Consider the following 19,397-nt stretch of genomic DNA (forward strand, 5'->3'; position numbering starts at 1 on the left):
GTTGGATAAAGTACTCACAATTTCGTTTTGTGAAAAGTTGATGAGCTCAACCATATTATTATACTAAAGTTACTATATTAATACTGTAAATATTCCCATTCCATTCACTTGAGTGCAGAGGAGGTGCTATTAAAGTAACACCCAATTCCACTTACTGGAGAGAAAAACAATCCAAACTCTATAAATTCTTTCATAAGGAACTTTATTGGATGTGGTACCCTCATTTATTTCACCACAGATCTGAAACTTTAAAAGTTCCTGATGTCTCATGAACAACATTCATTTCCATGCTCTGATTTATACAATAAAATCGACTCACTTTCAAACCAGTTAGGTGCTCTCTTTTCAAGTGTCAATAGGTCAAACTCAAGGTACATGGGTTGTTTCACCCTAGTCAGCAGTCCTTCCTCCCACTTACACAACTCTTCATATGTTTTAAATAAAAATGGACTTTCACCTTATTTATTAGAATTCCAAAAATATGTAAAATTCAGAAGAAAAGGAATTCTATACCTGTGAGAAATTAGAAGTTCCTATTTTTCAGAAAGGCTGCAATAGGATAAAACAAAACACTGCCCTCGCTTTTAGATGTAGGATTCCAAAATTAGAGTCCATTCAGATGTTTTTAGGAGAGGCTTCAATTAAAAGAACACATCAATCAATGCAGAATCTTGATCCAAGGGTGAAAATTCCATCCCATTCACTCCCATTTCACACAGAACACACATCCCCAGACAATCAGACAGACAAAAACAGACATACATCCTGATTCAAGCTTAACATCTTTCTTGGCAAATCAATAAATGATTTATCAGGATTTAACTATCTTTATAGAAGTCACAATGGACAAAAATGCCGGTGCAATACGTTTAGTACAAGTGGCGGTATTACATTCCTTTGTACGTCATTGGTTCACAATGTTTGTAATAATAGAATTTTTCTTTGACTTTACATAGAGGAAGAGATACCCCCTCCATTGGATGTTAAAATGTCCATATTTTTTGAGTTGCATCATAATTTCACTATGTTTTATTGAATTCCTAGCTGTAATATTGCAAGCTCTGTCATTTCATTCCACATTCGATCCTATTGTATCTGTTCGATTTAATTGGAATACCTGCAATGCCATAACTAGAATTTCACTGAAGTGTAATGGAAGATACATGAAATTTTCATTCGTCATTCTATGGGCATTTTAACATCATGCACATGTAGCCATAACTAGCTGAAGGAAAATGGTTTTTGCACCCATTTCATTTAAACATCTATATTTTAAAAATTATATTAAATAGGTTGTCCAATTTGGAAACCTCTTTTCCTCTCCCCCACTCAATATTCAAGTGCAACATCCACTATCAACTGAATAGTCAGACCCATGGCTAGATCGAAGGTGATTTTTTTTTCTATTAATCTTTTGTGCATACTTAACATGAAAACCCAATGCTTTGCACATGCTCTGCACAAAAGCTTTTCTGGGAAGAGGCAAGATGGGCTTCAACCTTCAAATGAGAAATATACTGTGCATGGAATTTCCCACTGTTGTAAGGTTAAGTTAAATGTTTCTGTAAATCCAAAGGAATTACATCATGAAAGGCACACAGTATTTTCTGTGAACATCTGGTTAGCACCAACAATGAAACACCCTCCCCTGCCACATAAACACAAAAAAGTACAACTCAAACTCCACATGTAGTATGTATGAGCAGGAAATTACAAAGCTGCAGCCTGGCAACTGCTTTCAAAGGGTTTGGTTTAATCCTCAACTTCTCAATTAGGTCATAGGCCTTACTAACACACTGCCAGGTCTCCAATATATATCTCATTTTAGAAATTCTCTATACAACTGGAGTCTTACAGAAGTCAGTTATTTATTTAGAGTATTTTATTTCAACTTCTCCTCTCTCCCAATACTGTTTTGTGATATCTGAAACATCTGCTGCTCTCTATTAGGATAAGGCCACTTCTGTTTTCCCATAAAAACCTAGCACAGAACATGTGCAACAGCACCAGTAAAGTAGATTAAAAAGATCATCTAAAGAATCCAAGCTTGATTAGCAATGTATAAAAACAGCAACAGCAAAAAAAGGGGAAAACAAAAGTCAATAGCACACTTTGCTGTGCTATTGGCTCGTTAGTTCTTGTACAACAAAGTTAGAACTACAAAAAGAACTTAACAAATCAGAGACCAAAATTAGAAATCGGTAAGTGCAGTTTAAATTAGCATTAAAAATGAGATTAAAATGAGTTCTCTTTTGCTCGGTGAAAACAAGCTCCAACAGTCATGCACTTGGATTATTGATGCTCGAGCGCCTCATCATGTTGTGGTCTGTCAGCAGCAGAGAAAACAGTAATTGTTCTCATTGTTACGGAACACTTTTGTGTCTCTCACTCTCTTCCCCTTGAACAGTTCCACCATCTGCCTACTCCCTCTCCCCAACTGTCCGAGAAGAGTTGTATTGATGAATGTCACCGAAACTCATAGATGGGAGTGCTGTGTTCAGGGACGTGTGTCAGGTTTAAAGACTGGTACCTGTTAAATAAAACAAAGTAGTTCAATCAAAACGTAAAGATTCAAACCTATTTGGTACTTTTAGAATAAAAAAACTAATTGAACTAGGTGTGAGTGACTAAAGAGATCAGAAGATATTAGTCAGGTTCTTGCTTATTATTCTGTGGCCAGATGTAAAATTTGCATGAGAGAGATTGGGCCAGGATAAGATTAAACTCATCTGTCGTGTGCCCCACCCACTGTTAAATAGCTTAACTATATGATCTAGGAGCTTGGAACTGAGTGAAGTCTCCAAGAACTGTCATTGTCCATTTGAATTGCAGCCTTCATAAGGGAAAAGAGAAAAAGATGGCAGGAATAATAGAATGAAACATTAGTGACTCCTGTACAACGTAACTGTTTTATTATCCAATTTAAAGTTGTTTCCCAATTTTGAATATTGGTGAAATGCTTCAATTACCTTTCACTTTGAACATTTTACTTTTACTAGTAAACCTCCAGGTGTCTTTACTAGTGGTAAGTCAGAGAACGTAATATTCTCAGAACAATAAATAATGTAAAACGATACATTAATCTGCTTCTAAAGTGCAGGGACTTAGCCTTTAAGGCTACATGATACAACTGCTCTGCACTTTGGAATTGAATGCTGTCAGTTCTAGTTCGGACAGATATTCTGGCTTTGTGCACAAGAAAGCTCATGCCTCCTCACTGAAAGGCAATAAGGGATAAACAATTAAGACTAACCTCAGATAACCTCAGTTGTGGGTAAGTTACAATAATTTATTTTGTGGAACAGAGTGAATGAGTATTTGGATAAAAATGAACTGATTAAGGAGTCAACATAGCTCTGTAAAACAGAAGCCGTATCTGACAAACTTTAAAGCAAAGCATTGTGGATGTCATAAATGTGAAATACAAACAGAAAATACTAGAAAATACTCTAAGATTGCCAGCAAAAAACAAGTTGCTCAACTGAACACCTTCATTCAGTCTGCATGCCCAATGAGCTTCTAGTCGCTGTTCATTTTAATTCTCTGCACTGCTCCCACTCTGACTTTTCTGCCCTTGGCCTCCGACACTGTTCTAATAACTTTCAACCCAAGCATGAGGAACAATACGGAATTGTTTGACGAGGAACTTTAACTACCTGGACTTAACGTTGAGTACAACTATTTCAGATCAATACCTCTGCTTTTGATTTGGACAAAAGATGGAATCCCACTGGAATCAGCCTCCCAGTGACAAAAACACCCGACAACCATTACCCTTTGCTTCCAAGTTGGATCCAACTGGTTTTATCTTTTCTGACCAGTGTACTATGTGGGACCTTGTCAAAGATCTTGCTAAAATCCATGTAGACTATATAAAATGTGCTACCTTCATTGATCCTTCTTTTTTTTTTCATAGAATTTACAGTGCAGAAGGAGGCCATTCGGCCCATCGAGTCTGCACCGGCTCTTAGAAAGAGCACCCTACCCAAGCCCACACCTCCACCCTATCCCCATAACCCAACCCAACACTATGGGCAATTTAGTATAGCCAATCCACCCAAACTGCACATCTTTGGACTGTGGGAGGAAACCGGAGCACCCGGAGGAAACCCACGCACACACAGGGAGAACGTGCAGACTCCGCACAGACAGTGACCCAAGCCGGGAATCGAACCTGGGACCCTGTAGTTGTGAAGCAATTGTGCTAACCGCAATGCTACCATGCTGCCTTCTCTTGTTATCTCCTCAAAAATTCAAATCAAGAGTCCATCCTTCATCAAATCTACATGATTATTGCCATCTTTCAACAATTTTTCTTAAAATTTGCCCATTACCAAGATTAGATTGGCTGGCCTGTATTATTCAGTCTATTCCTTTCTCCTATTTTAATCAATGGTGCAAAGTTAGCAGTCTCCCAGTATGACACCTTTAGCTACAGAGGATCGTGGAATAATGGTCAAGACCTCCAGTATTCTCTTGTTCTCTTAGCAACCTGGAATATATTTCATCCAGGCCTGGGGATATGTCTGCTTTTCAAAGATATTGGGCCCAATCGAACAGCCTCGTCCCACCCGAGAGGCCTCTCATGAGATTTGCGACGTTCGGAACACCTCATGAGATTTTACAAGACGTTGCAATCTGGATCTCGCCCTCAGTGGGTGTGATCCAGATTTACATATTAAGTGAGCAGTTAGGCTCACTTAAATATGTCGACGCCGGATTCTCCAAGGCCAGAGGCCCCTGGGTGGTCGGGCTGTGGGCAGGGTGGTTGCTCCCAATGCCACCTGGGCACCACCAGCCTGGCACATTAGCACTGCCACCCAGGCACCGCCAGACAGCCAGGGCCACTGCCAAGATGCCAGGCTGCTTGTGCTAGGGGTGTCGTGCACTTATGAGGTGGGGAGAGGGAGTGGCTAGAGGACCCTCTAAAAGGTAAGTTGGGGCATTGGGGGGGGGAGAACTGGAGGCTGCGGTGGGATGTGCTCGTCAGTGCAGGAAAGAAGTGTGGCCTCGGTGGGGCATTCCTCGCCGAGGCCAAAAAAAGTCCCGTTTGATAGCAGTTACATTTCTGGCAGAGAAACACCCTGCTAAAGTCGCCCAAAATAGGACTGTTCCTCTCTCCCCCCCCCACCCCCCACCCCCCATTGAATCACTTCCACTAAAACATTTAATATTTCCTCTCTTGGCATGTTTATTTCATCCAATATTTCACACTCCTCAACCATGTCGGTATCTTTTCTGAAGATGAAAAATTCATTCAGAAACATGCCCATGTCCTCTGCCTCCACATATTGGATGTGATCTACCGGAGAGGCCTCTCGGGGGCTTCCTGACAGACTTCACGCTTGTGGGAACTACCCAAATCCCGCGACGCATCAGAATCGGAATGCCACCCAAGGGGCGTGACCAAATAGCAGGCGCCTAAGTCGGGTTCAAACCTGCTTAGGCGCGCTTACCCGGGATCTACCAGCCTCCCAGATCTACCAGCCTCCCCAGCGAGGCTGCAGCCAGGCGCTGTTCAGTACTGGTCCACACAAACGGCACCCAAGGGGTCTACTAGGCCATTGGAGATCCGTTGGCGGTCAGGGTGGCTCCCTGGCCCTCCTCCACGGAAAGTGGACACCTTGGCACTGCCACGCTGGCAGGAACACTTCCAGGATGCCGGTGCAAGATTGCCAGGGTGGCACTGCCAAGGATCAGGCCCCAAGGAGGGCCATGCTCATGAAAGGAGGATGGAGGTGGAGTTTGAAGGGTGGGAAGGTGCATGGCAGGCAAGTCGTAGCACCTGGGAGATTGGGGGGGGGGGGGGGGGGGGGGGGGGAAGCCCCCAGGCACCCCATAGTGGGGTGTCCTCATTTTGGGAGGTTGGGGGAGCGGTAATGCCCATGTGTGTGCGGGGTGACATTGCCCATTGGTGGGGGACCCACAAGTTCACTTAGAGATCGGGGCACCCTTTCGAAATAGTGGCCTGATCTCCCCGTTCAGCTTCTCAGTGCTGAAAAGAATTCTAAGTGTGGGCTAAACAGGTGAGAATCTCCCCAAGGCCCAAAAAAGTGGGTGAGTGTCGTTTGATAGCGGCGGGAAACTCGCTGGCAGAGTCAGCAGGAAACTGCTTGAAAAACCTACCACAAATGAACTTTTGAAATGTTTCCATTAAATCCCACTTATTGTTTCATTCAGGGTCTCATGCCAATCTTTTCTTGGATATCCTCCTCTTGCTTCTTATGTATTGAGAAAAAATCTTTGGTTTTAATTTGACTTGCCAATATTTTCTTGTGCACTCTCTTTGCTTTCATAATTTCCTTTCTAATGTTACCCTTGCACTTATACACTCTGCGCTTTCTGCAGTTTTAAGCTCTCAACATCTGACATAAGCTTCCCTTTTTTGACTTATCCTACCCCGTATGTTCCTTGGCATCCAGAGGGCTGTACATTTGGGGAGTTCCAGCTTTTTTCTTTGTGGGAACATATTTGCTCCAAATCCTCACTTATTTCCTTCCAGAATCCTTCCATTACTCTGACACTGCTTTATCATCAAGCGGGCAGCACAGCACAAAGCAGAGATTAATGGTGAACAGTTGTTTTTTAGTTCAGGCTGAGGGGTGGCAGTGTAGCACAGTGGTTTGCCCTGTTGCATCACAGCTCCAGGGTCCCAGGTTCGATTCGTGGCTTGGGTCACTGTCTGTGTGGAGTCTGCACGTTCTCCCCGTGTCTGTGTGGGTTTCTTCGGGGTGCTCTGGTTTCCTCCCACAAGTCCCGAAAGACGTGCTGTTAGGTGAATTGGACATTCTGAATTTTCCCCATGTGTACCCAAACAGGTGCCGGATTGTGGCGACTAGGGGCTTTTCACAGTAACTTCATTGCAGTGTTAATGTAAGCCTACTTGTGGGACATTAAAGATTTAAAAACCTGCTGTTTTGCTAAATCACATCTCAGTTTGGTAAAATACATCTATCCCCAATTACTCCTGTTCAACCTTACTCGTTTTCACTATCAACATAATGCTCTCCCAATGATATCCCTTCCATCTGCCAGCTTCATTCCCCTAAACTAAGTCCAGAATGTGTCTTGCAGTATTTGCTGACTAAAAAAAATCTTGAATCCACTCTCTATACACGGTAGCACAGTGGTTAGCACTGTTGCTTCACAGCGGCAGGGTCCCAGATTTGATCCCCGCTCGGGTCACTGTCTGTGCGGAGCCTCCACGTTCTCCCCGTGTCAGCGTGTGTTTCCTCCAGGAGCTCCGGTTTCCTCACACAAGTCCCACAAAACGTGCTTGTTAGGTGAATTGAACATTCTGAATTCTCCCTCAGTCTACCCGAACAGGCGCCGGAGTGTGGCAACTAGGGGCTTTTCACAGTAACTTCATTGCAGTGTTAATGTAAACCTACTTATCACAATAATAAAGATTATTATAACTAATTCTATCCACATGACAGTAGGGAGGCAAAATCCCCTGCACTTCTTAGAAATTTGCCTCCATATTTGGTCTTCTATCTCCCTCGGACTGTTTGGGGGACTGTAGTGCACTCCTAATAGCGCGATAGTCCCTCTTCTGGTTCTTCAGTTTGACCTATATAATCTGATTTAATGATGCTTCCAACATACCATCCCTCCTCCCAGCTGCAATGGTTTTGTTAACCACTACTGTAATCTTCCGCTTTTTAAAGCCTCTTTTTCATCTGAAAACCCTACAATCATGAATGCTCAGCTCCCATTCCTGTCCTTTTTAAGTGATGTTTCAGTAATAACCAGGCTATTAGACAAGTCTCTATCTGTGTCCTCTGTTTATTTGCCTTATTCACTATACTCCTTACATGTGCCATAAAGCACTGCTCAACTCCTTTGCTATGCAATTTTTAGTTCTCGTTTCTCCCCCTTTCACACATAGTCACTAATTTTCTGTATTCCATTTCTAGATCAGCTTCTCTCCTTCTAAATCTACAATCAGATTCCCATCTCCATGCCAAGCTACTTTAAACCTTCCCCAAACCTAAGCTCGATATGCTGATTTCCTCGTTCATCTGGCTTGCACAGGTCTCACCTCAACAGGATCAAACCAATGGCCCCAAAATCAATGGCCCCTTTCATCTGCACCATCTCCCCAGTCATGCATCCATCTGCACAATCTCCCATTTCTGTACTGTCTAGCACAGGGAACAGGGAGTAGTCCAGAGTTTACAAATTGTTTATTAATTTCTTTCCAAGCTCCCAAAAACGTGCCTGCAGTACCTCATCCTATCCAGGTAATCAATTTTGACATGGACCACAATATCTGGCTGTTCACCCTCCCCTCTCAGACTATTCTGCAGTTGCTCAGTGACATCCTTGATTCTGACACCAGGAGGCAAGATGCCAACTTAGAATCACTGCCTGCCATTATCACGGACGGTCACGTTAATTGAAAAATCCTACTAAAAATGTGACATCATTAGAAAAGAATAGCATGACGTTTAGTTAAAATTAAAGTGCATGGAATTGGTGATAACCTTATGGCATGGGGTGGCAATTAGCTGGGATATAATTATTTTAAATCATTATTTGATTGGAGGAATGTGACAAGTGGTATTATTTAGGGATCAGTTCCGTGGTCTTAGCTTTTTTTTTTAACGACATATATTAATTACTTGGATGAAGGAAGATGGCTGTATATCAGAGTTTCCAGATTACACCAAGCTAAAAAAACCTATGATAAGTTGGGAGCAGGAAGTTACAAGGAGACACAGGTAGATGAAATCAATGGTTGAAACGAATTGGACAGTTCTTCCAAAGTACTGGCACAGGCACGATGGAATGACTGGTCTCCTTCTGTACTGAATTATTCTATACTGGATGGAGTTCAATATGGAAAGAGGGAGGGAATCTATTTGGGATCCAAGAAAGACAAATCAGTGTTCTTTCTTAATGATGATACCTGGGGCGGGATTCTCCCCTACCCGACGGAGCAGGGGGTCCCGGCGGGATGGAGTGGCGTGAACCACTCCGGCGTCAGGCTCCCCCAAAGGTGCGGATTTCTCAGCACACTTAGGGGCCAAGCCTTCACCTTGAGGGGCTAGCCCCGCGCCGGAGTGGTTGGCGTGCCGACAGCCGGCGGGAAAGGCCTTTGGCGCCACGCCAGCCAGGGCCGAAAAGACTTCGCCGGGCGGCGGAAGTCCGCGCATGCGGGGGAGTGTCAGCGGCTGCTGACGTTGTCATCCCCGCGCATGCGCAGGGAGGTCTCTTCAACGTCGGCGATGGTGAAGACTGTGACCGAAGTGGAGGGAAAAGAGTGCCCCCACGGCACAGGCCCGCCCGCGGATCGGTGGGCCCCGATTGCGGGCCAAGCCACCGTGGGGACACCCCCTGGGGCCAGATCGCCCCACGCCCCAGGACCCCGCCCGCGCCGCCTAGTCCCGCCGGGAAGAGAGGTGGTTTGATTCTCTCCGGCGGGACAGGCATTCCAGCAGCGGGACTTCGGCCCATCGCGGGTCGGAGAATCGGCGGGGGGGGGGGCTTGCCGACTGGCGCGGCGCGATTCCCACCCCCGCCGAATATCCGGTGCCGGAGAATTCGGCAACCGGCGGGGGCGGGATTCAAGCCAGCCCCCGGTGATTCTCCGACTTGGCGTGGGGGTCGGAGAATCGCACCCCCGATGTTGCAAAGGAGGAAATAGATTTAGGGGTCTATGTATACAATTATTGAAACGCTAGCTGGCAGGCATGGAAAGAAATCAAAAAAAGGTTAATGGTATATTGACAATCATTCTCAGGACAAAAAGGCATAAACTTGGGTTGTGTTCCCGTGAGCAGAAAGTTAAGGAGTGATCTAATTATGCTGTTTAAAATGACAAAAGAGTTTTGATAGAATGTATGCAGGGAAATTGTTTTCTCTGGTGGGAAATCTAAGTGCTAGGACCATCAGGAGTGTAAGCCATTAAGTACCTTTGCATACAACGGAGTTATGGAATTTACTTCCCAAAAAACTATGGATTCTGGGAGTAATTTGGAATTTTCGAAACGGAGATCAATAGACTTTTGTTAGGCAAGGCTATCTGAAGATATGGAGAAAGGCTGGGTAAAGAGCAGCCGTGGTACAACATTAAAATAATTCAATGGTGGAACAGACTCAAGGCCTCCTCCTGTTCCTACATTTATACCACCAATATAATGAATCAGGATGAATTAATTGTAATATGTCGATGATTACTGCAATTCTGCATGAATGTACCAAGATTCATCTAAATTTAAATGTTTACTAGTTCCTCTCACCATTCTGAACTTCTGTGGTAATAATAGCCTTCTATAGAAGCTGTGGACTTTTGGAAACAAATATAATAAAAGCCTGCGAAGGAAGCACCGCTGATGTCTTTGATTGTATGATCAGGGACCAGAAACTGTTCCTGTTGGCAGAGAAGAAAGAAAAACTGGGTACAATTAAATCAATTTACAGAATAATCTAACAACACATCATCAACTACATTGTAATTTATTTCCCAATAGATCATACATGCTGAGAGTTTTGGAATTATTGCATTGAATGAATGAATCAAAGACAATTGCATTGGCCAAAAAGGCTGATGACTGTAAAGGAGGCGTGGTACACTTTGCACATTTAGTACCAAACAAATGAGGAGACACTTGCATAGATTAGTGTAGTTAAAATACCCTGAAAAGCAATCTGCTTCTTCCATAGGTATGCTTTGAGTGAAAGCAACTAGTGCAGAGTAACAACATACAAAATCAACAAGTTTTAATGGTGGGGAAACATTACACTGAATTTCCCTTATGAGAAGCAAAGTTACAAAACAAAAGAAAACGAGAGAAAAGGTCCTCAAGAAAAATACATTTCTTTGATAAAGCAATGATAAACTGTTTAGGTACTGTACAAGGGGACAAAATGCTTGTTTATGGCTGCAAAAGCGCATCGGTAACATTATACATAACGGGAAAATAAACCCGTCCAATAAACGGAAACAGCAGCATGGTTATATATTAATCCACTCTGCTTCGTGATTTAATTTCCATCTAAATTACAGCATTTTAAACTTGAAATTAGAGAAAGTACTTTTTGCTTAAAGTATTCTCCCAATATCTCACTGAAAAAAAGCTGTAAAATTTGGCTGTCGTTTATAAAATTGGAGTGGAAAGGGCAAGCCAAATGCTGTGTACAAAAACAACAAAAGAAGGAACTTCCTGTATTTATGAAACACCTCAACATATCCTCAGGAGTTCCCAGAACACTTCACAACCAATTTAAAATCCAGTCTCAGTTTTGCAGGATAGATTAACATTTCATGTGTAGATCCTTTACCAGATCTCCAGTTTAAATGAAAGGTCTCTCGCGAAACATGAACATATTAGGTGTCAGACTGGGCTCAAATCAGAACACTCGTGCTGCTTAGTTAGAATTTTCTTGGTTCAAATTCCAATCCAGAGATCCAAGCATTTATGTCACCACATTACTTTCAAACTGAGGGCATGCTCCAATGTTGGGAGGTGGCTGGCCAACATTTATCCCCAACCAACATCATTCCCGTTTGTTGTGTACAACCGGCTTATTTACAACATCACAAAAGTAACTACATTTCAAAAATTCTTTCCTGGCTGTGAAGCACTTTGGGATATCCTAAAGTTAGGAAAGACACGGTATAAATGAAATTCCACCTGTTCTTACTCTCTCATTTTGGCTGCTGTTATACCAGTTGTGTTTGCAGCATTCGGTTTCCATTTCAGATTTTTAGCACATTGTTTTTCTTTTAAGTATTTGATTTGTGTTTACCTCTACTCAACTGAACTTCCACTCTGCTGTAATATTGGTAGTGAAGCCCCCTTCTCCTAATCTTGTACCCTTCTGCCCAAACCCTTCACCTTGTGATATTATTCAAACCTCCGGTAAGGCTACTATTCTTTTTTGACCATTCTTTCAACTAATTTCCTTTGTGCTGCTGCAGTCTTAACTCAACGTTAAATTTAAATTGGATAATTCAAAATAATTTTGCCGTCAAATTCCCACTTTCCTATGTTATTTTCCTTAATAAAAAAATTATCCAATAATTTGAATTTAATAAGAAGAGTTAAAGTATCAGGGTATAGAAATAAGTTATCACAATCTAAAAAATATAATGTACTTTTTTTTTTCTAAAGTGCTATTAGGAAATCTGGCATTTCAGGCCTTTTTCTCCTTGGAATCACTCTGATAATGACAACAAGTGTTGAGATATTTAGGCATTAGAACTTTTCACTACAAACATCTGTCTTGAATCTGTAGCTCTGGTGCTTTGCACCTCATATCCCCTTTTTTGTGAGTTTAAAGATCGTAACCATTGCAATTTGTAAAAAATGTTACTGATAAAAATATACTGATAGATTTAGATTTGTAACATACAATGTTGCATTAATTATTTTGCCTGCCTAATTTACAAGGAACAACATGATCACATTGGTTATCATTGAATTCTGGACAAAAGTCACCTGAATCGGAAAATAGTTCAGTTTGTTTCAGAACTGATCTGGAACTATCTGAACTGGACAATCATTACATAGCAGCTCCAAGCAGAAGAGGAGGAGTCCTAGTCAGCATTACCTGAGCAGCTTTGCAGGGAAAGGGAGCTGAAATGGATGACCTCCACAAAACAATCAAACCGAATGTGGTAAATAAGGACAAAAGCCAGCCATAGAAAACACCATTCAGCTTACTCAGCCCATTTCATCATGGACTTGCTTCAACGATCAGCTGTAGATCACCGATTTTAAAAAGGGGTGTTAAGCTCCTTTCCCTAAAAATAAATAAAGTAGTCCTGTTGCATCTATACCTCAATCACCTTCTCACATATTAATCTAGCTACAAAAAGGTTGTTAATTTATCATGAAACAATTCCCTTGTCTGGCAATCTATTCCACATGTCCATTGTCCTGGTGTGATACTTTAACAAATTATGTTTTGGACAAATTGGGAAAAGTACCATGAATAAAACATATTCGCCTAGATTCCTTTCCCTCTAGTGTGGCTTGTGTTTTTACGGTAATTAGTACAGACTTTTAATTTATACACTTACTGTGCTGGCAGCTTTTGCGCACGAAGGATACTTTGAGGTCCTGTGTTTCGGGGTCGCAATCATGGAGGGAAGCTGCTGTGCATCGGCTGGTAGAGGCAGGCATGGCATCCACGTCGTGGAGCGGTTGTAGACGGGACTAAAAAGAGGTGTTGAGATTTATTTGAGTTGGAGGATTTTTACGGAGCAGTTGCAGAAGGATGAAGTCAAAACATTAATGAGTTCAACATCCTGGAAATCCTTTGCAATTGAGGCAGTTTTTGTAGAAAATTTAGTTTGTTTATGTTGTGAGGAAAAAAAGATCACCATGGTTCCACTGCACCAGTATTCCTTTGTGTACATAGTGCACACGTGGTAGTCATGGGATAACAGTGCCCCAAAATTGTGACTGGATGATTCTCCCTCCCTCCTAATGGAGAAGTGCCTTGCCTCTGGATGCCAGCCTGTTCCTCTCTTTCTTTCCACTTCCCTCCTGCTCTTTCCCCTCCCCCACAAAGCAAATATTAATTGTGGGTCAAATGAAATGGAGTTTCATAGAAAATGAGAATGGATGCAATTTATTGATGGTTCAAACATAAAGTCAGTTTGCCTCATCGTAATGCAGCATCACATCTTGAAAACAAATCAGTTGTGACTGACAGTAAACACTGAAAGTTATGACAAAAATCGACTGATTGTTAAACTTTCTGACCAAAACAAGAAGGTGCAATTCTGTTAAACAAAATACTCTCAATGTCAAACACACCGTCTCATTTATAAAGAGAAGAATATAAAAGCAGGAGTAAACCATTTGGCCCTTTTAGCCTGCTTCACCATTCTGTAAGATCATGGCTGATCAGCTGCCTCAGTTACATTTTCCCACACTATCCTTGTATGCCTTGTATCCAAAATGAGTCCGTCTCAGACTTGAATACATTCAACAACTTGAACACCCACAGCTTTCCTGTGTAGAATTCCCAAAATTTACAACTCCCTTAAGTGAAGAAATTTCTTCTCATCTCATTCCTAAGTGGTCAATCCTTTATTCTGAGACTCATAGTTCTAGACTCCCCAGTCAGGGGAAAATATCCTTCCAGCATCTACCCTATCGCATACCCTCCAAGGATAGGAGATCAAACCTGTACAAATATCTCGATATCGTCCTGTCAAAGCCTTATACAATTACATTAAAATTCCTTTGCTTTTACACTTCAATTCCTTTGTAATAATGGCTAACATACCATTTGCTTTCCTATTGCTTGCATTATGTGCATATCAACTCTCTGTGATTCATGTACAAGAACACCTTGGGACCTCTGAAAACCATCATATTCTAGTCTCACCAAGTGAAAAATATTCTTTTTTATTTCCCTCCGAAAGTGGATAACTTCACATTTCTCTACATTATATTCCACCCACAGTATTTCTTTGAATTCACTTAACCTGCCTAAATCTTTATGCAGCATCTTTGCATCTTTCTGATATTTGTTTTCCCCACAAGGACTAAGAGATAGGAGCAGGACTTAGACCATACAACCCATCAAGCCTGCTCCGCCATTCAATACAGTTATGGCTGATCTTGGGCTTCAACACCACTTCCCACATCCCTCAATTCCCTGAAGGACCAAATATCTGTTTAACCCATCCTCAAGTGCAGGTAGAGTATCCTTCATCTGTAAATCCAAAAACCGAATACATTCAACAAGCCACACCTTTTTTGAACTTCATTGATTTTAGTGTGGGAAGTCAGTGACGCGATTCACAATACTATTTGAGTGAAGAGATTTCTCATCTCAGTCCTAAATGACTGACCCTTAATTCTGAGCTTGTGACCCATTGTCCTAGATACCCCAGCCGGCAGAACAAATCTCTATATATACCCTGTCAAGCCACTTCTGAATCTTTCGAGAATATAGGCTCAATTTACTGAACCTCTCATTATGGAGTAAACCGCTCAGCCCAAGGACCAATCTAATGAAACTTTGCTGCACTACTTCCAAAGCAAGTAAATCCTTCCTTAAACATGGAGACCAAAACTGCAGTATCCCAAGTGCAGTACAATTGAATTTATCAATTGCTTGTTCTACCTACAAGTTAACTTTGGGTTCTTGTACGAACACACCCAACCCCCTCCGAACATCAACATTTACAAGTTTTATGCCTTTTAAAAACCATTCTGCTTTTTGATTCTTACAACCAAAGTGAATAATCTCACACTTCCCCACATAGTCCATCTGCCATCTTATTGTCCACTCACAAAACCAGTCTCTATCTCTTGCAGCTGCTGTGCCCTCCTGACACCTCCGACATTTCCATCTGGCTTTGCATAGTCAGCAAACTCAGGTACATTACTTTTTGTCTCTTCACCTCAATCATATATATTGCAAATAGCTGAAGCCCCAGCAGTGATTCTTGCGGCACTTCACTAGTCACAGCCTAACTTTAAAATGGCCCATTTGTGCTACCGTTTGCTTCCTGGCCATTTACCAATCCTCGATCCATGTTAGTATATTACCTCCAACTCCATGAGCCCTTCTCTAATCTATAACCTTTTGTGTGGCACTTTATCAATTGCTACATCTATTGGTTCCCCTTTATCTATTGCACTGGCTACATTCTCAAAAACTCTAGCTTGTCAAATACGATTTCCCTTTCATAAAACCATGCTCACTTTGTCTGGTTATACCATGATTTTCTAAGTACATTGTTAAGATTTCCTTAATAATAGATTCAATCACTTTCCCGAAGACTGTTGTCAGATTAACTGGCCTGCAGTTATGAGGGGCATAGACAGAGTGGATAGTCACAAGACTTTTTCCCTGGGATGGAGGGGTCAATTACTAGGGGGGATAGGTTTAAGGTGCGAGGCGCAAGGTTTAGTGGAGATGTACGAGGCAAGTTTTTTTTACACAGAGAGTAGTGGGTGCCTGGAACTCGCTGCCGGAGGAGGTGGTGGAAGCAGGTACGATAGTGACGTTTAAGGGGCATCTTGACAAATACATAAATAGGATGGGAATAGAGGGATACGGACCCCAGAAGTGTAGAGGATTTTAGTTTTGACGGGCAGCATGGTCAGCGCAGGCTTGGAGAGCCGAAGGGCCTGTTCCTGTGCTGTACTTTTCTTTGTTCTTTATAGTTCTTGGTTTTCTCGCCCTTTCTTGACTGAATGAGTCACATGTTCTAACTTCAAATCTGCAGGGACCAGTCCAAAACCTAGGAATTTGGGGAAATCTTGGCTGTAGAGATAGTGGATGTTCTGGTTATCTCTTTTAGAACTAGATCGTATGTCATTAGACCCTGGAGATATTTTGAATTTTAGTTCCTTAGGTTTCTCCATTACTCCTTCTCTGCTGATATTAATTTCCCTATTATTCTTAGCTGCTAGATTATTCTCTATTACTGGTATGCAGCTTGTATCTTCAACGGATACAAATTGTGAAAATAGATACAATGGCCGGGATATAGCAGCCTTGTCGTTTGCGGGCACAAATCATGTAATGGATTTTGTTTATTGTCACGTGTACCGAGGTACAGTGAAAAGTATTTTTCTGCGAGTTGCTCATGAAGTACATGAAAAGAAAAGGAAATAAAATACATAATAAGGCAACACAAGGTACACAATGTAACTACATAACACCGATTCGGGTGAAGCATACAGGGGTGTAGTGTTAATCAGGTCAGTCCATAAGAGGGTCGTTTAGGAGTCTGGCAACAGCGGGGAAGAAGCTGTTTTTGAGTCTGCTCGTGCGAGTTCTCAGACTTTTGTATCTCCTGCCTGATGGAAGAAGTTGGAAGAGTGAGTAAGCCGGGTGGGAGGGGTCTTTGATTATGCTGCCCGCTTTCCCCAGGCAGCTGGAGGTGTAGATGAAGTCAATGGATCGGAGGCAGGTTCGTGTGATGGACTGGGCTGTGTTCACGACTCTCTGAAGTTTCTTGCGGTCTTGGGCCGAGCAGTTGCCATACCAGGCTGTGATGCAGCCAGATAGGATGCTTTCTATGGTGCATCCGTAAAAGTTGGTAAGAGTTATTGTGGACATGCCGAATTTCCTTAGTTTCCTGAGGAAGGAATCTCGTGAGCTTTTCCCTCCTATTTATTAACCTTCTTGTGGCCCTTTACTCATTTCTAAACACCCCCAATCCTCAAACATGCTATATTTTTTGCAACCTTATATGCCTCTTATTTTAATCTAATACTATAATCATCTTCCTGTGTAAGCTAGGGATTGATCTTTTTTGCAGAGATTTGTGTTGTTAGTAAACTTACATTAGATCTCGTCAGCTAAGTAATTGATAAAGTTTGTAAATAGCTGAGGCCCAATCACTGGGTACCTTGCGGCATCCCATTAGTTACAACCTGCCAATGTGAAAATTACTTGTTAACATCAACTCTGTTTTTTGTTCATTTAAAAAATTCTCAATCCATGCTAATCCATTACCCCCAATTCAATGAGCACTAAATTTGTGTAATAAAAAAAAAAAATCCAAACGAGTTATATCCTTAAAAAACAGATTTGTCAAACATAATATCCCTTCCATAAATATGTGTTCAGTGTGACCATTATTTTTTTCTAAATGGCCTGTTGTCATGTTCCTAATAAAATATTCTAGCATTTTCCCTAATATTGATGCCAGGCTAACCAGTCTATAATCTTTCCTTACATGTGGATTCAAAGATTTGAACACATAATCTAGGTTGACACTACAGTGAGTACTGAAGGAGTGCTAGATATTTTGGGGGGTGCCATCTTTTGGATGAAACATTACACTGACTACCTGCTTAGATGGATGTATAAGACTAAACAATACTCCCTTTAAAGATCAGCAGGGAGTTCTTCTGATGTTTAAGCCTGCATTTGCCTCTCAATCAACATAGATTAACTAGTATCCACTTCAATGCTGTGCACAAATTGGCTGCACTAAGCTACAAAACAGGCAACAACACTTAAAATGTAACAATTAGCTGTACGGGATGGGTTGCAGATGTAAAATATGCTATTTATACTCTTACTCCTAATTCTTGTGTGTTTATATGCAATTCTTTCTTCCTTTGGCAGAATTCAGAAATTACGCTATTTTGAAATTCTCCCAACTTCCATAGCAGAAAACATTTATACAGTGAAATAATATAGTAGGACATCAACAGATACAGAAATCTGATCAGACAAACAGAGATCTGATTGCATGGCGGACCCCTGGGATCCAGTGATAAGACTCAATTTTGAAAACCTCTTGTCTTGATACTCCGTGGGCTGACAAAACTTTCCAACGGTACACTGAAGTTATCATTTTCCACATAATGTCATAAACGTACACAGGGATTTATTTTTCACTATGATTCCATGTTACAGTTCAAAAAACAAATGTTTTATATTTTTTGAGCTTGACAAAGAGTCCCAGAATCGACTGGATTCTTGCTGATCCTGTAGTCAGCTGCAGATGTCTAAGTTTTTGAAAAATAATCAAATAAACAACTAAAAATAAAATGTTCAATCTGACCCATAGGACAAAAACAGATCAATAAAGAGCTATTTATAACCTTAGGTGAAAGGCTGGGAGCAGCCATTTGGGAGATGATGCGTTTTCACGAGCACTGGCTCTGGTCGTCTTTTAATCCTTTACTTTATCCTTGTGCACATTTCATAATTGTCTCTTTTCAGGACATGTGCTTGGTAATATAGAACAAAGAAAAATTACAGCACAGGAACAGGCCCTTCGGCCCTCCAAGCCTGCGCCGATCCAGATCCTCTATCTAAAACTGTTGCACATTTTTTAAGGATCTGTATCTCCCTGCCCATTAAAGATACATCTTAAATGATGCTATCGTGCCTGCCTCTACCACCTTCGCCGGCAATGCGTTCTAGGCACCCACCACCCTCTGCGTAAAGAACTTTTCACGTATATCTCCCTGAAACTTTTCCCCTCTCACCTTGAACTTGTGACTCCTAGTAATCGAGTCCCCCACTCTGGGAAAAAGCTTCTTGCTATCCACCCTGTGTATACCTCTCATGATTTTGTAGGCCTCAATGAGGTCTCCCCTCCACCTCAGTCTTTCTAATGAAAATAATCCTAATCTACTCAACCTCTCTTCATAGCTAGCACCCTCCATACCAGGCAACATCCTGGTGAACCTCCTCTGCACCCTCTCCAAAGCATCCACATCCTTTTGGTAATGTGGCGACCAGAACTGTACGCAGTATTCCAAATGTGGCCGAACCAAAGTCTTATACTTTGGTTAACATACTGGGGGCTTAACATGACCTACCAACTCTTGTACTCAATACACCTTCCGATGAAGGAAAGCATGCCGTATGCCTTCTTGACCACTATCGACCTGCGTAGCCATCTTCAGGGTACAATGGACCTGAACACCCAGATCTCTCTGTACATC

General features: G+C 41.9%; 1 protein-coding gene across 2 annotated transcripts in view; it reads right to left on the minus strand.

Moving 5' to 3' along the window:
- Positions 1-185: 185 nt before the first annotated feature.
- Positions 186-19,397, minus strand: part of gid4 (GID complex subunit 4 homolog) — a 54,636-nt gene continuing 35,424 nt past the window's right edge. Inside the window, exons 5-7 of one of the 2 annotated variants that reach the window (XR_011935831.1) lie at positions 13,034-13,169; positions 10,248-10,378; positions 186-2,530 (exon numbers count right to left, since the gene is read on the minus strand). Coding sequence is in view for 1 of the 2 variants with exons in the window: in XM_072481244.1 (XP_072337345.1) it covers positions 2,467-2,530; positions 10,248-10,378 (195 nt within the window). In the remaining variant the exon portion in view is untranslated. The remainder of the gene's footprint in view (positions 2,531-10,247; positions 10,379-13,033; positions 13,170-19,397) is intronic. The other variant, XM_072481244.1, reaches the window with a different exon arrangement.

This window comes from Scyliorhinus torazame, chromosome 17 (genome assembly GCF_047496885.1).
Source record: "Scyliorhinus torazame isolate Kashiwa2021f chromosome 17, sScyTor2.1, whole genome shotgun sequence".
Taxonomy (NCBI): domain Eukaryota; kingdom Metazoa; phylum Chordata; class Chondrichthyes; order Carcharhiniformes; family Scyliorhinidae; genus Scyliorhinus; species Scyliorhinus torazame.